This window comes from Amphibalanus amphitrite, unplaced genomic scaffold, assembly GCF_019059575.1.
Source record: "Amphibalanus amphitrite isolate SeventyFive unplaced genomic scaffold, NRLGWU_Aamphi_draft 000054F_arrow, whole genome shotgun sequence".
In the NCBI taxonomy this organism is placed as follows: Eukaryota; Metazoa; Arthropoda; class Thecostraca; order Balanomorpha; family Balanidae; genus Amphibalanus; species Amphibalanus amphitrite.
In genome coordinates, this window is record NW_024881550.1 from 24,594 (window position 1) to 40,168 (window position 15,575).

Below are 15,575 nucleotides of genomic sequence, written 5' to 3' on the forward strand. Positions count from 1 at the left end.
CTTGCCTACGTTCAGGCATTACCTCTGTTGGTCATACGCCCAGTACAACTTGTGTTGTCTGTCAAACAACAATCGACGACGGGATCCCTTCTCACCATCTCTTAAGCCATCGGTTGTCAATTCACCCACCCCGTTTCCCTAAAAATAGACGGTCAGATTCGGCCTATGTCCTTACGACCCCTCTAAATTCGCCAGAGACGGGATCGGATCGCCGTTATTGCACCCGTCTTAGTGTCTTAAATACTATGACAGCTTCGACCACGGACGTCGGACGGGGTGATCGTTCCACGAATGTACGCACCATCCAGGCCTAGGATGCATCGAGGTTTAAAAGGATGCAGTCTGTAGATCAATCAACAAACAATGGTGGTATGCAACCACTTTAAAATATCTCCCTGGCTCCCGCAACGTTCCAACGCCCCTCCGTTATGCATTCGCCCTGTGTGTCCGCCGAGCCGGCTTGCCTCCAATGACGTCATCGGCCGGCCGGCGGCGTTCAAGGTCAAACGGCTGGTGTCCTTACCTGGAGTTCTATAGCCTTGCCACGAACTCTCATGCAGGTCTCCCGTCCCGTACAGAGTTCAGCCGTGCCACAGATGGGCCGGCCACTCACGGGAAGCGCCTGTGTGCCTCTCGCTGCACCTGGAGCTCCCGTACCTCCTCTGGTGTTGGGCGAGAGCCGCGGTTAACGTAAGGGTGAATGATCCGCGGGTCACTCGCTGACATCGGTCGGGGGTTGCGACATCGACTGCTCTCCGACGCTCCAGCATGGCTGTGAGCAGCTCTGCCACGTAGCTGAAGGTCTTCGCCTGTCGTTGCGGGCGGAGGACAAACCGGCTCTGGGCCCGGCTGTACACCGACACGCACCTGCGAAAGTGTTACTCGTTTAATCCATTTATGAGAACAAATACAAACTCGTCGCCCCGGCTTCATTAACAATACATACACACCTGCAGATAGAAATGCAGATGCCCTCAACTTAGCGCGAGATATTTGGTGTCGTTGACACGATTGCAACCCCATAGGTACTTCGGCTACCCAGTATTGGAAACGGCTTAAGTCAACAGCAAGACAAAGCAGGGAAGGCAGGGGCGATACTTCAGTTTTTTACATTGAGGTAGCACAATTTTGATGATGCTTCACTGTTTCTCCTTGGTCAATTACATAAAAAACAGCTTCAAAACACTTTGATTCGCAACATTTACCGAAATATAATAAAGAAACCACCCTATCGTCAGCACGCTACGTCAACTGCCACGACGCAAAATGGCGACGCTGTTTTGCCTCTGATGCGCCAGATATGTAACCTTAATTGGATACGACTACTAAATACAATATGCCGATAATAGACTATTTTCCTCCTAGGGGACACTGGGAAATCGGGGTTTTCGGGTGAAGGTGATTGAGAAACGTGTTTGCTAGCGACGCGAACCAATGATGTGGCCTTGGCCACAAATAGGGGATATCTTAGGTAAGGGTAAATGGAAAAATGTTAGGTTAAAGAGTTCTGGAATTGTCTCCAGGCCGGCCGAAGGCCGGCCTGGAGCCTATTCCTGGAGCCTAATAAATTTGCCGGCCTGGAGCCTAATAAATTTGGCGTCTCCTCCTGGCCGGCGGTGCTCTGTTCCGGTATTCATTGCCAAAGGTCAGTGACCTTCCGGCTCTGATTTCGCTCAGTTTGGCAAGCGAAGAAACTGAGGCTAATGCGCGTGCTCTCTGATCGGCGCCGGCCGCGGCCCAAAATGCGGCAAAGATGCGCCCGCCACGTGCAAACCATCGAACCCACCCCCACCAAAATTTAATACGACAAACAGATGCACGCGTCTGACTTATGTCCAAAATTTCACCCCCGCAGCCCGCACCGTTCCACAGCAATAGCCCGCCAAGCGTGACTGACGCGTCACATACATACATACATACATACGGACGTTTTGATTGACACTACGTGCCACACTCCCAGGGCTGAAGGAGACTCCAGCTAGGGATCTCTCTCTCCTGGGATCTCCATTGACCGATGCTGCGCTGCCCACCGCTACCACCAAGACTGCAGCCGTCATAGACCGGATGTGCGCCCGCATCAGCCATCTCGACGCTCACACCGGTCTTTTCCTTTTGACACACTACACGGCAGCCCCCCGGCTAACCTACCTTCTGCGATCGGCGCCGCTGTACCGCGAGCCGGGACCACTGCTGGCTGTAGACGAGACGGTACGGGTCACGCTCGCCACCGTCACCAACGTCACCATCGATGACGGAGCGTGGGAACAGGCGACCCTGCCACTGCGTTTCGGAGGACTTGGAGTCCGGTCAGTCACGGCATTAGCCCTGCCGTGTCACGTGGCATCACTCCATGCTTGCTTGTCACTGGCGCAGGAGATCCTCCACGCCACCGAGCCTCGCCAGCCTACTCGAGCACTCCAGCGAGTCAAGGCCGATGCCGTCGCGAAGCTCGGCGAGGCCGCTCACCTTGTGCCCATATCAGAAGAGAAAAAACAGCGCGCTTGGGATGATGCATTCTCCAAGATGGCACAGAAGCGTCTGCTGGACGGGGCAAACCAGGTGGTCCGGGCACGTCTCCTTGCTGCCGCAGAGCCCCACACCGCTGCCTGGGCGCAGGCCCTCCCCGTCACCAGTCTAGGGCTCCACCTGGATAACGAAACTGTCCGGGTTGCGGTGGCGCTGCGTCTTGGGGGATCAGTATGCGAGCCACATAACTGTCAGCTCTGCCATCGCCCTGTTGACCAACTGGGACACCACGGTCTCTCCTGTGCCAAGAGTGCTGGCCGCCACGCACGTCACGCTAACCTTAATGACGTGCTACGGCGAGCACTCAGCAGCGCAGGACTTGAGAGTGTGCTGGAGCCCACCGGCCTTGACAGAGGAGATGGCCGACGTCCCGATGGGATTACACTCTTCCCTTTCAGCCGGGGAATGAGCCTCGTATGGGACGCTACCTGCTGCGACACTTACTCATCAACGGCCATCATCAGCTCCGCCTTGAATCCTGGGAGCGCCGCCCGCTGTGCGGAAGAGCGCAAGCGCACCCGATATGCAGCTCTCTGTGAGCGATACGTCTTCGTCCCTTTTGCGGTCGAAACGTCTGGTGTGCTGGGTCCGGCTGCAGCCGGTCTCCTGAAGGAGCTTGGCCGTCGACTGACAGCCCGCACCGGCGACAAGCGCGAAACAGTCTGGCTCTCACAAAGAGTCTCCATCGCCGTGGCCAGAGGTAACGCTGCCTCTGTGCTGGCCACAGCCAGGCCAGCAGTGGGCACCAGACCGGGACCGTCGCCGCCGCCATCGTCCGGACTGACCCCGACCAGGATCCCTCAGTCACTCCAGGCACCGGAAGAAGAGCCAGTTGCGGGGCCGCCACTCGATTCAGAGGCTGATCCGCCGACACACCCACCACCACCGACCCCTGCGGACGGCTTTCGTGAGGAGCGACGCGTGACACGCTCTCGGTCCTCCTCTCTGTGCTGCCCCGGAGCATGCGCATGTCCCACTTTCACAAGTGGGTCCAGGGCTTGAACGCCCCGAGACATGCCTATTTTTATAGTTGCTGCGATGTTTAAAAATACCGCTACTGTTGTCCTTACCTAAGATATACTCCTTTTCGTCCCTAGCGCACAAACCCCTGGAAACGTGGTAGGTTAGGTTAGGTTAGGTTAGGTTAGGTTAGGTTAGGTTAGGTAAGGTTAGGTTAGGTTAGGTTAGGTTAGGTTAGGTTAGGTTAGGTTAGATTTGGTTTGAATCTAACCCCCCCCCCCCTCCCCCACCCAAAAACCCCGATTTCCCAGTGTCCCCTAGGATGAAAATAGTTCTTGTTTCAGGATATTGTATTTAGTAGTCGCATCCAATTCTTTTAAATTACATATCTGGCGCATCAGAGGCAAAACAATGTCGCCATTTTGCGTCTCTGCAGTGTGTGCGTAGCGCATCAAAGGTGGGGTGATTTCTTTATTATATTTCGGTAAGTGGTGCGAAGTTAAGTGTTTTGAAACTGTTTTTGATGTAATTGGCCATCGAGAAGGAGAAACGATCATCAAAATTGTGTTTCTTTAATGTAAAAAACTGAAGTTTTACCAAGGCAGGTTCTAAAAAGAGTAAGGTTAATCGGACGATGTATTCTGAAGCAATGTTACAGGTGATTAGCACACGTACCCCGAAAGCGGTAAGGTTGATCAGAGGGTACATTTTGGAACAATGTTGGGCAGCTTTTTGTTATCCCGTAATGAGGTGTTAAATTACCGGTCGTTGCCGTCGTCTCCCTTCAGGATTTGACGGTCCATGTTGGCGTCATAGTCGATGACGGCCATGTGCTTCCTGGCCGTGAACATGGCCGGCCTGTGATTTAAATGCACCATTTAATATCTATTTGACACAGCTGCATTCATGTAACTCGCAACATAAGTAGTTCCCGATGCGGCATGCGATCATATGCTTAGCTTTGATGGCAACTTGTTTGGCAGAAATGAATCCTTTGGCCCATGCTTTTAACGTTATCATTCAGGACTTACTACATTGCTTTTGTGGCCATGCTAGTTGTCAAAACCGTGCGCAATCAAGATGAAGTAAATATTGGACAAAACAAAATGTCCAATATGTGTTTCTTACCAGAAAAACACTTGCTTCGGGGTGTAGACGAGCGTGTTGTTGTGGAAGCTTTCGAGCCTCCCCGTGTGCCTGGAAAAAAACAATTATGGTCTATTCACAGCCTGCTCTGCAATGCATGGGCTCGTTAGAGCTCGAAAATCATTGGCAATGGCATTGGAATAGCGAACAATCGAGACTTCCAAAACAAGATATGCCAACATAACCAATTGATAATTTAAGCAAACAGAATCTGTAGTTTCATTTCGAGTAGTAAGTGGCTGAAGCAAAAACCTATAGTCCCACCGTAGATCCCTCCTCCAAAGAACAGCAAAATTTTATGATTCCATCGTCCATATATATATATATATATATATATATATATATATATATATATATATATATATATATATATATATATATATATATATATATATATATATATATATATATATATATATATATATATATATATATATATATATATATATATATATATATATATATATATATATATATATATATATATATATATATATATATATATATATATATATATATATATATATATATATATATATATATATATATATATATATATATATATATATATATATATATATATATATATATATATATATATATATATATATATATATATATATATATATACAGGTATATATATATATATATATATATATATACCTGTACCGTACGAGGTACGGGATCTTCCGGCGGAGTTTTGGACTGAAGATGACTTCTTTCAGTGCGGTGTGGTGGAGGCTCATCTCAAGCCGCTTCTGCTCGAATGGAACGATTACGGAGACGGTTAATTCGTTGCGATTGAAAGGTGGAATTCAATGTGTTAATTTCATATGAACGTGACTGTACAATCACTACATTACTACGTAACCCTAGTATAACAAGATGGCACTACGGTACGGGCTGACATGAACTCTCCCGAGATTACGGGCGCTCGACATTTGTCAGCCTCCTGGTGGGATTGCAGCCGGGGTAACGACCGTTGTCAGCTGAAGTCAATGATTGAAACCGGCCTTGTGCGGCTATGTGGGTACACTGAAATTTGGCCTCCAAATTCTGTCATGTAACCTAAATTGCACCATCGGAGGGTAGAGCACTGCAAGGCCAACGCAACAACATCGTCAGTTTTGTTAGCAGAGCTCTGCCCTTGTCAATCCCTATATCTAAAAGGCTAGGAATAAAGTTAGATAAAAATGTACCTGCATCATGTCGGCCGAACCCTCGCAATGTTGGGCGCACCACCAGAAGTGGATTTTGATATGTTTTATCCAGGGAGCGAGTGTCTTCGTTGAGGCCCTCCCGGCTGCTGCCCGGAGGTCCTTCTCCAGCGTTTTTGCAGCGTGCCAGAGGTCAAAGGAGTAGTCGCAGTTGAGGGTGCTGCCTGAAACAACACCATACCGAAAACCACTGTGTATCACTGTATGTATATATATATATATATATATATATATATATATATATATATATATATATATATATATATATATATATATATATATATATATATATATATATATAGACGGCTGAGTTTCGCCGCCCGCATCCGTCCGCGGGAGGAGGCCGTCGGCCGTCTCCTAGCAACTGTTGCTAGGGCAACGCCACCCCGCTTCCCGCTTGGGCAGCGACAGCTGACGAGAGACCGGGAGAGAGAGTCGGCAGAGCAGGGGGCCGGCCGGACTTGTGCCTGTTTTGAGTTATTGTTTACCCAATATAGCAAACATGTGATTTTAAATATCGGCTTTCGGACCTAAGACGCAACCACAGTCTACATATGTATGGACCATGGACGATCGTCCTCAATACCTTTGAACCACCCCGATTACAGGATACCTCACTGGTGAAAACGGTTTACAGACCAGACTCTGATGATAATTTTAGTAGTCTTCTATCACTGCCTTCAGATTGCAACCGTCTTTGTGTCTTAGCTTAGTTATTTTACCTTATGTGTCTCTGTATGTATGTATCGTCATTCGTTTCAAAAAGCTGATGAAGCTGGCCTTCCCTACTGTAGACGACCTCACTCCTCTCCTGTTCAGTCACTTCCTCGCTACGCTTCCGCAGGAGTATTACACTGCCGTAATTGCCGACGGCATTTCTTCCTTTGACTCTGCCGTCACAAAGGTGCGTAACATTCAATGTTCACGTGTAACAATCGGTGCTGCAGCATCCCCGCTTGCTTCCGCTGTGTCTCCCGACCAGCGTGCTCCAGGCTCTCAGTCATCTGTGAAACCAGTCCGTGTTCTTGAGTCGGAACAGTCTGTTGTTGATGCTCTGAACAAACGTGTCTCTGAGCTTGAGGCCCGCCTGGCTGCAGTGACGCACCAGGCCCAGATGAACCCAACCGTGTCAAACCGTCCCAACCGTGTCCAGCGTCCGAGAGGTGACGCCGCTGCTTCAGTGACGTGTCACTGTTGTGGCCGTGCCGGTCATGTCCGTAACCGGTGCCGTCTGAATCGCTGTCGATGTTTTGTGTGTGGCGGTGAAGGTCACATCGCCAAAGTGTGCCCAGAACGACAGAAGGGAAACGACCAAGGGTCCGGTCGTTCACACGGGGTCGCCGGTCGGACCCAGTAAGTAATGATGAAAAGTCAATCCCAATCACTGATACGATGCGCATTTCGGGAAGCGTGTCTGGTGTCAAATGTGAGTGTTTGTTGGACACCGGCAGTTCAATCAGTATTTTGCATAGCTCGGTGTTTGATGCCCTTCCAAATGTGACTCTGAAACGTACCAGTGTAACTGCCAAGACTGCGTCTAAAGAAGACCTACCTTTGTTGGGTCGGGTCGTAGTGCCATTCCAGATCGGTGATGTCACTTACCCCCTTCCCCTGTTTGTGTCTGACGCCATTGACGTGCCATGTTTGTTGGGAGTGGATTTCCTGCAACACTGTCCGTGTGTGATAGATTTGAGTCGGAGACGTCTTGTCATGGTTCCCAACGTGTCCGTTCGCTCAGTTTCTGCACAGGCCGTGAGTTTGGGCAATGTGTCTCTGAGCTGTGACCGTGTGATTGCTCCTGGTAGTGAAATGGTCCTACAAGGTCTTGTGCCAAATTGCGATTACGTCGGCCCAGCTCTGATTGAGCCAGATGATGTCCCCTCTGGTGTTGAGGTGGTGCGTGCTATTGTCAATGTTGATCGTGCTTGTGTTCCCGTGGTCGTTCGGAATGTGACAGCAGAACCGATCACGCTCTTCAAAAAGCGAAGTTTGGCTTCGGTCGAGGTTGGATTTGTAGAGCAAGCACCGGAGCTCTCGGCGTCGACAGATGTTGATGTGAAGAAACTGGCCAAACTCGATCAGTCTCTCCTCACTGACGAACAGCGTCAGAGAGTCCACGAGCTGTTGTCCCGCTATGCGGATATGTTTGACGGCCATATCGGCTTCACTGATGTGGTCACCCACGACATAGACACCGGTGACCACCCGCCCATTCGACAGGCACCCAGACGTGTTCCCCCTCACCTTGCAGCCGAGGTCAAGGCACAGATCAGTGAGCTGGTGGACCAAGGGATTCTCGAGGAGTCGAATGGCACATGGTCGTCCCCAATCGTTATGGTTCGAAAGAAGAATGGAAAGTTTCGTTTGGTTGCTGATCTGAGACGTTTGAATGCTTGCAGTAAGATTCCTGTGTATCAGATCCCGCGTATTGATGATACGCTGGATGCGCTGTCTGGTTCTGATACGTTTTGCCAGCTTGACATGAACAGCGCGTATTTTCAGATCGGTGTGTCCGAGAAAGATAGAGATAAGACCACCATCACTACACCCTTCGGTTCGTACCGCTTTCGAAGGATGATTTTTGGTTTGGCAGGAGGACCTGCTACCTGTGCTCGTCTGCTTGATCGTGTGTTGGGAGATATCACGCCGAAAGACTGTGTTCATTATTTTGATGATATTGTGGTTCACGGGAATGGAGTGGAGGATGTGTTGGCCAAACTTGATAAGGTGCTGCAGAGGTTGCAGGCCGCAGGGCTTACACTGAATCTGGAGAAATGTTCTTTGTTTTGTAAAGAGGTCAACTTTTTGGGTCATGTAGTGTCAGGTGGTGGCGTGAGAGCTGATCCCGAAAAAGTAGCCAAGGTAGTAGACTGGCCTGTTCCTCGTACAGTCAAGGAACTGTCGAGCTTTTTGGGACTCGCGTCATATTTCAGAAAGTTTGTGCGCAATTTCGCCGAAATAGCTGCTCCTCTGTTTCAGCTGACGCACAAAGATGCAAAGTTTCAATGGGGTGACATGCAGCAGAGTGCGTTTGAGCAGCTGAAGTGTGCGCTGACGAGCGCACCAGTGGTCTCATTTCCCAGATTTTCAGCTGGTGCTGGCCGATTCAGGCTTGATACCGATGCTTCTGACACAGGCATTGGTGCTACTCTCTTCCAGGAGCAGGATGGAGAGGACAAGGTGATCGCGTTCGCGTCTCACAGGCTGTCGAAGGCGCAACGTAACTACAGCACCACACGAAAGGAGTTGCTGGCTTGTGTTATTTTCGTCCAGCATTTCAGACACTACCTGCTTGGTAGGCGTTTTGAACTGAGGACTGACCATGCGAGCCTTCGCTGGCTTCTCAATTTCAAAAATCCCTCAGGAGTGCTGGCGAGATGGCTGGAGATACTGTCCGAATATGACTTCGAGATTATCTTTCGTCCAGGGTCTGAGAACGTACCAGCTGATGTCATGAGCCGACGTCCGCCGGTGACCCAGGATGCTGCGACTCAAACTGCACCAGAGAGTGTCCCGGTCATGAGAGTGTCTCCTGGCTCGTGGTCAAATGGCTTTCTTCGCCACGAGCAGGACCAGGACCCTGCAATAGCTGACATTGCGAGACACATGTCCACAGGAAAGAGGCCGAGATCGACGAACGTGACCCCCAGCGCTGTGACGCTGCTGAGACAGTGGCACCGCCTGAAGCTGCTGGATGGTGTGCTGTTCCGTGTGTATCGTGCCCGTGCAGGTGGAGAGGAGCAGTTGCAGCTGGTCGTACCGCAGCAACTTGTTCCCGGTGTGCTGACCTCTCTGCACGCAGGTCCAGCTGGAGGCCACTACAGTGCTGAGGCCCTTGTCGCGACTGCCAGACGCGAGTTCTGGTGGCCCAATATGGACGAATCCGTGAAGGATTTCTGCAGCCGATGCGAGCGCTGCAACACGAGAACTGCCCCAGTGCCCCGACCGAGAGCGTCGATGGGCGAGCTATACGCTGAGGAGCCTCTGGAGACCATTTCAATCGATTTCCTTTCAGGTTTGCCGACTACTTCACAGGGCAATCGACATTTGCTTGTGGTTGTTGACCATTTCACCAGGTGGTGTGAGGCTTACCCAGTGCCAGACATGAAGGCAGTAACGGTAGCAGACGTCCTGGTGAATCAGTTTATTTCTCGTTTTGGCTGCCCGAGACGAATTCATTCTGATAACGCTGCCAATTTCACAGGAGCTCTCATCGAAGAGGTTTGTCGCCTACTAGGCGTTGAGAAAACTAAGATTTCCCCCTATCATCCGGAGGGTAACGCTAAATGTGAGCGCATGATGAGAACCATTCTGGGAATGCTTTCAAAGCATCTGGACGGTAACCATGATGACTGGGATGTCCATCTGCCGCTATTGATGTTGGGCTACCGTGCAAAGGTGCATTCGTCGATTGGTTACTCACCGTATTTCATGCTGTTCGGCAGGAACCCAACGATACCTGCCACTCTTCAGTTTCAGGTGCCGTCAACGAAGGCCAAAACAGCCACTGTGTCAGAGTACCTGGAGAAGCTCACGCAACGGTTGAAACTGACCCACGACATCGCTATCCAGTCTTCCAACAGCAGACATCAGCGCAACAAGAGGCTTTACGAGAAGAAGCTGACACAGCATCAGTTCGAGGTTGGTGACCCTGTTTATTTGTTCAAAGCTGTAGTACCACGTGGTGAATACTACAAGTTCGTCAGGCCGTGGAAGGCAGCTATTGTGACCGCAAAGTTGTCGGATTTGAATTACAGAGTTCGTTTGCTGGGTGGCAGAAAATCGGTTATTGTGCATCATAACAGGTTGAAGCCCAGACCCGACGGCTCAGTGGTTCCGGTCCCAGATAGTGACCTTACCTTTTCAGAGACTGATAACCCGAACGTGACGGCCGGAGAGGCGATTGATTCCACAGACGCCCTCCAGCCGAATGGGAGGACTGCAGGTTCTCCGCTGGCCGCCGGGCCAGCTGGTCCGTCTCACCCACAGACTGTGTGGCTCACAGGAGATGATTATGTCCCACCGGCTCCTCTCGGCATTTCAGACGCTGATGAGCCTGCTGGCGTGACGGACGTCACTGATGACTTGTCGACAGGCATTGCAGTTGCAGGTGATGACTCCGCTGTGACGGTTCCTTCCGATGTCGCTGCTGGGTTGGCGATTGATGTCGCAGACGTCACCGAGGCCGTAGAGCCGGTGGCCGCCAGCAACGCTGGTTCAGCGCCGGTGCCGGCGCCACGCCACAGCTCCCGGATTCCCAAGCCTGTCGATCGTTTTGTTCCCGGGTGATGTGCTAGATTAAGAGATTGTTGATTGTGAGATATGTCATTGTGCTGTGTTGTGACTGTGTTGTAAGTTGGTCTGTGAAATCGTAGTTGGTGTGCTGTTTGGCTTATTGGGACTGTGCAGAAACAGAAGGAAGTTGTCGTGTTTGATATTGGTGTAGCACCCATGTGTTGTCCGAGTGGCCACGACGACATCGCTTGGTTCCCTGTGAACGGGGATAATGCAAAGCACCATTGACTTGCCGATTTGCGACTTCTGAGAACGCACTTATCCTTCTTCCGTAGCCACCACTGCCCTATCCTCTCAGGCCGGTTAGAAGAGATGATTTGATAAAGAGCACCCGCACCAGGCAAACCTCTGTTTCTGTTGTCGCAGGGTGTCGACACGCTTTGTGGTGGGTACTGTGTTCACCGTTGTGTTCTTTTGCGCCCGAACTAGTGCCCGCCGTTGCGAGTTTACTGTGTTGTTCCGGATATCGCGTTGCTCCGGCACTGTTCAGCTGTGGCTCCGCGAGCCATGGCCTGGCCTGCGGATTGTGTGGCCGCCAGCAAGGACCGACGCGGCTCGCCATGCCGTCACCGCTCTTCGCCTGGGACTGGCGTTCCGGGCGCGCCTGCCGCCGTCTGATCTGCACGCCTAGGACAGGCGCCGCGGTGAGACTGACATATCGGATGGCTGCCCCGGTGCACTGGACAGTGAAGTGCGGGAGTACCAGTGAATGTGTTTTATGCGTGGGACCAGGGACATGCGCTTTCGCGATGTGCTGTGTTAGAATAGGTGAGCGCTCGCTTTCGTGGATTGTTTCGTGTACCAGTGTGTCGTTTTTTTATGGTGCGTCGGATATAGACGGCTGAGTTTCGCCGCCCGCATCCGTCCGCGGGAGGAGGCCGTCGGCCGTCTCCTAGCAACTGTTGCTAGGGCAACGCCACCCCGCTTCCCGCTTGGGCAGCGACAGCTGACGAGAGACCGGGAGAGAGAGTCGGCAGAGCAGGGGGCCGGCCGGACTTGTGCCTGTTTTGAGTTATTGTTTACCCAATATAGCAAACATGTGATTTTAAATATCGGCTTTCGGACCTAAGACTCAACTACAGTCTACATATATATATATATATATATATATATATATATATATATATATATATATATATATATATATATTCAACTGTATATCACTTACCAGTGATGGAACTGCAGACTTCCTCAGGTTTCCAGATGGCTGAAAATCGTCGACCGCAAAGTGTTGGGAGCACACACGTAGATTTCTGCTGTCCTCCTGTGTGGCCCCCAACGCAGCCATCCACGCAGCCTTAACGTGGCTGTCAGCCGCAGCTGGTATCCTGTAACAGAACTCACCTGGCTAACACACCTGGTTTGGTTCCCATTTCCATTCTGAGCCCAAAGCAAGGTCAGGAAATAGTGAAGGATATGTAGGAACACTCATCGAAAGACGTGTCATCCCAGATGGAAACAATGCTCAAATTATTACAATGCATATCATTGCTGGAATTAGGCATTTTCAATTAGCACAAACATGACTATCAATAGCACAGCATAACTATCATCATGTGTTCAGTGTTGGTCTGCAAAATGACTATCATTAATAAGCTGAACATTATTTTTTATTCAGTTTTAGCTTTGCCTAAACCGAATAAATATCTTTTGAAACAATAATGGTGTATGTCATATAAAGGGAGGTTTGGAATAACACCGATTATGCAGCTTTCAACTTTTTAGTTGCTACATAAAAAAGTTTTCACATTACAGATATTGCCACGGAACACAGTCTATGGCATGGAATGGACAAGAGCTTTGACTAGTATTGCCATATGCGTATTTTGTATGCATATGCATATGTACTGGAGAGAACTGCAGCACCGAACAAACAAACAGACCAAGTTTGTTGACGCGTCCCGAGATCAATCAGACAGATCTACCAGGCCATCCTATTGCCTCATTTGATCATTTGATCCTTTTCATTAGGTATCAGGTATCAGGTATATGTAACCAAAAATCAAGGAACTTGCTGGAAAAATTTCCCCATTTGTTAAGGTTGCAGGATATTTATTTCTTTGCATGTTTGTTTACGTTTCCATAAGTTTCCTGTATCATCATCAAATATACTTTCATTGTCATATCGCAGGGAAATTCTGCACATCTGATCATACAGACTTAACTATCAGGTTGGCAAAAGCAAAGCAGTTACAGCAAATCTTGATCTTGTCAACTCCTGATGGTAACTATATATTCCGTGCCCCTACTAACCTACAACTGGACAAATCTTTTTACCGCATATATTTGTCAATCAGTTTTGAGGCTTAGCAAATCAACTAAATCAAACAAAACATAATCTGGTGATCAAATCTATCCAAGCCTGGAGTTGCACTAGTAAACTTATTTTTCACAAATTTTCCATGGACGAAGAACTGTTTGGATATGCCTACTAGCCGTATCAGCAGCAAATCTTCGTCCGGACAAATGTTCATCCACTGAAATTTTTCATAAAGTTGTTTTATTGGGGCAAATCAAGGCTAGAGTAGGTTTGATTAGGTTATTTTAGGTAGGTTTAGGTTACGTTTTGTTGATTTGTTATGCCTCAGAACTGATTGACGCAGATTTGCGATACGACTATTTGTCCTGGAATCCTACTAACCTGTGCAAGGTTCGTTCCTCCTCTGGCCCATGTTTTTTCCCCCTTCTCTTGCGCCAATTACAAAAAAACACTTGTTGCCGGTCATGTCTCATAAATTGAAATTGAAAATAATACAAATGGCAAAACCCCCACACTGAAAAAATACCGCACAGATAACTAGAAAACGCAGGTACGAACGTTCAACACGCGACTCACGGGAATGAGTTATCAGCTGTCTAATCGAAGACAACACAATGTCGAACTTGAACTGTGAGCCTGTATTGGCATTGTTTCTTTACATTTGGCTTTTAAACATTCATTTATGGTTTGAAATATGATTTTGTGTAAAATAATTGACATGCAACAGTCGTTTCTTAAGTTCTGACCCCATCTCACCACACGAAAGTGGCAGAAATGACAATGATCAGCTGACGCATTATTCTTGGCCGATGTCAGATCGCGCGGCCCGACGCACCACCACCGCACTATTGGTGTCAATCGGAACTTGAATCTTCGGAATTCCGATTTTGTCCAATGTCCAATTCGGAATTCGGTTGGACAATGACAGCAGGCTTTGGACAACTTTGGACAATCGCTTGCTACACCTCAACATTTTCATAAAGTCATCGTGTTTAACATTGATTGGCTATTAGAAAGCTCAGCTTTCGATATGAATACCATTTTTGAGCTGGTAACGATACATTAAAACCAAATTAAATAACGGTGTTGAGTGTAAACTGTTGCGTAGATGTCGGACATCTTTGGACAAATGGCTGGCTTGGACATTTTTGGACGGACAGTCGACGTAAGTATTGGACATTGGACGGACATTGGACATATGTTTTCTGAAATTGACATCACTACACCGCACCACAAAGTATGAGCAGAAGCCCGCTAACAGGCGTGTTCAAAACCGCAGGAGATGATGATGAACGGGTTTATCGCAACTTGATTGGATGAGCCTATCGGTAATAGCGATTTTAGTATGTGCATTTATTGTTCATAGTGGTGTGAAATGTGGTTGGGGTACGACCGACAACCCGTCGGGGCGAATTTCGCACTGGGGTACTCAAAATTTGAAGAATTAAAGACGTTTCCATGAGTTTTGAAGGTAGGGATAAGCAGGGTATATTGAGTGAAGGGTAGGACGAACTTTGGTAGGAATTTCTAGTATAACTACTAGAAAACCTACTGTATGTGGTCGGGACTAGCAAAAAGTTAGTTCAATCTAGAATATGGTAGCGCTTATGGTTGGCAGTCGTGACGCGCACGTGACAATCATTTCTTAAATTTCTTAAATAACAGGTTTTAAGGGCCGATTAGTGGGCAGATACATTCAATTAGCTATTAATAATTGATTATGCAAACGTTCAAGAATCTACATCATTTAATTCTAGCCAAAATCACGCGGCGCTCCCAGGATTCGAACTCACGACCCTCGCATCTGTAGCCCGATACGCTACCGACTGCGCTACCGAGGACCGCGCGCCGACGACCGGAGAGGTGGATCGCGGGTGCTGGCGTGCAGAGAAATCTTTACCCTGCACGCCGTAGAAGATCGGCTGGGTTTCGTGAAAAATGGTAGAGAAATTATCGAAAGAAAATTCATCGATCTATCATTTGAGACTAAGAACCATTGATTCCTTCATAGGTTGGCCGAGATATCGCTCGCCGAAAACAGGCCATTTAACATGTAAACCCTATGGGCTGGTAGGAAATGTACGCCGTGGAGCAGCAGTGCTACCAACTAACTTCGGCGGGGGCCGGGGATAAGTTCTAAAAATCCGGTTCTCCTTATCCGGATCATTAAC

At 48.9% G+C, this 15,575-nt stretch overlaps 1 protein-coding gene across 1 annotated transcript; it reads right to left on the reverse strand.

Moving 5' to 3' along the window:
- Nucleotides 1-450: 450 nt before the first annotated feature.
- Nucleotides 451-5,361, reverse strand: LOC122378014. The gene is made up of 4 exons (XM_043358722.1): nucleotides 5,296-5,361; nucleotides 4,615-4,683; nucleotides 4,249-4,344; nucleotides 451-867 (listed from the first exon to the last, which is right to left on the reverse strand). Exons 3-4 carry the CDS (start codon nucleotides 4,335-4,337, stop codon nucleotides 582-584), a joined length of 375 nt encoding a protein of 124 aa, XP_043214657.1. The 5' UTR covers nucleotides 4,338-4,344; nucleotides 4,615-4,683; nucleotides 5,296-5,361; the 3' UTR covers nucleotides 451-581.
- Between the last annotated feature and the right edge of the window lie 10,214 nt (nucleotides 5,362-15,575).

Coding starts and splice junctions, on each gene's coding strand:
- LOC122378014 (XM_043358722.1), bottom strand. CDS start 4,337: ATGTTCACGGCCAGGAAGCACATGGCCGTCATCGACTATGACGCCAAC. Junction 868..4,248: donor GGAGACGACGGCAACGACCG/GTAATTTAACAC, acceptor ACACTTTCGCAG/GTGCGTGTCGGTGTACAGCC.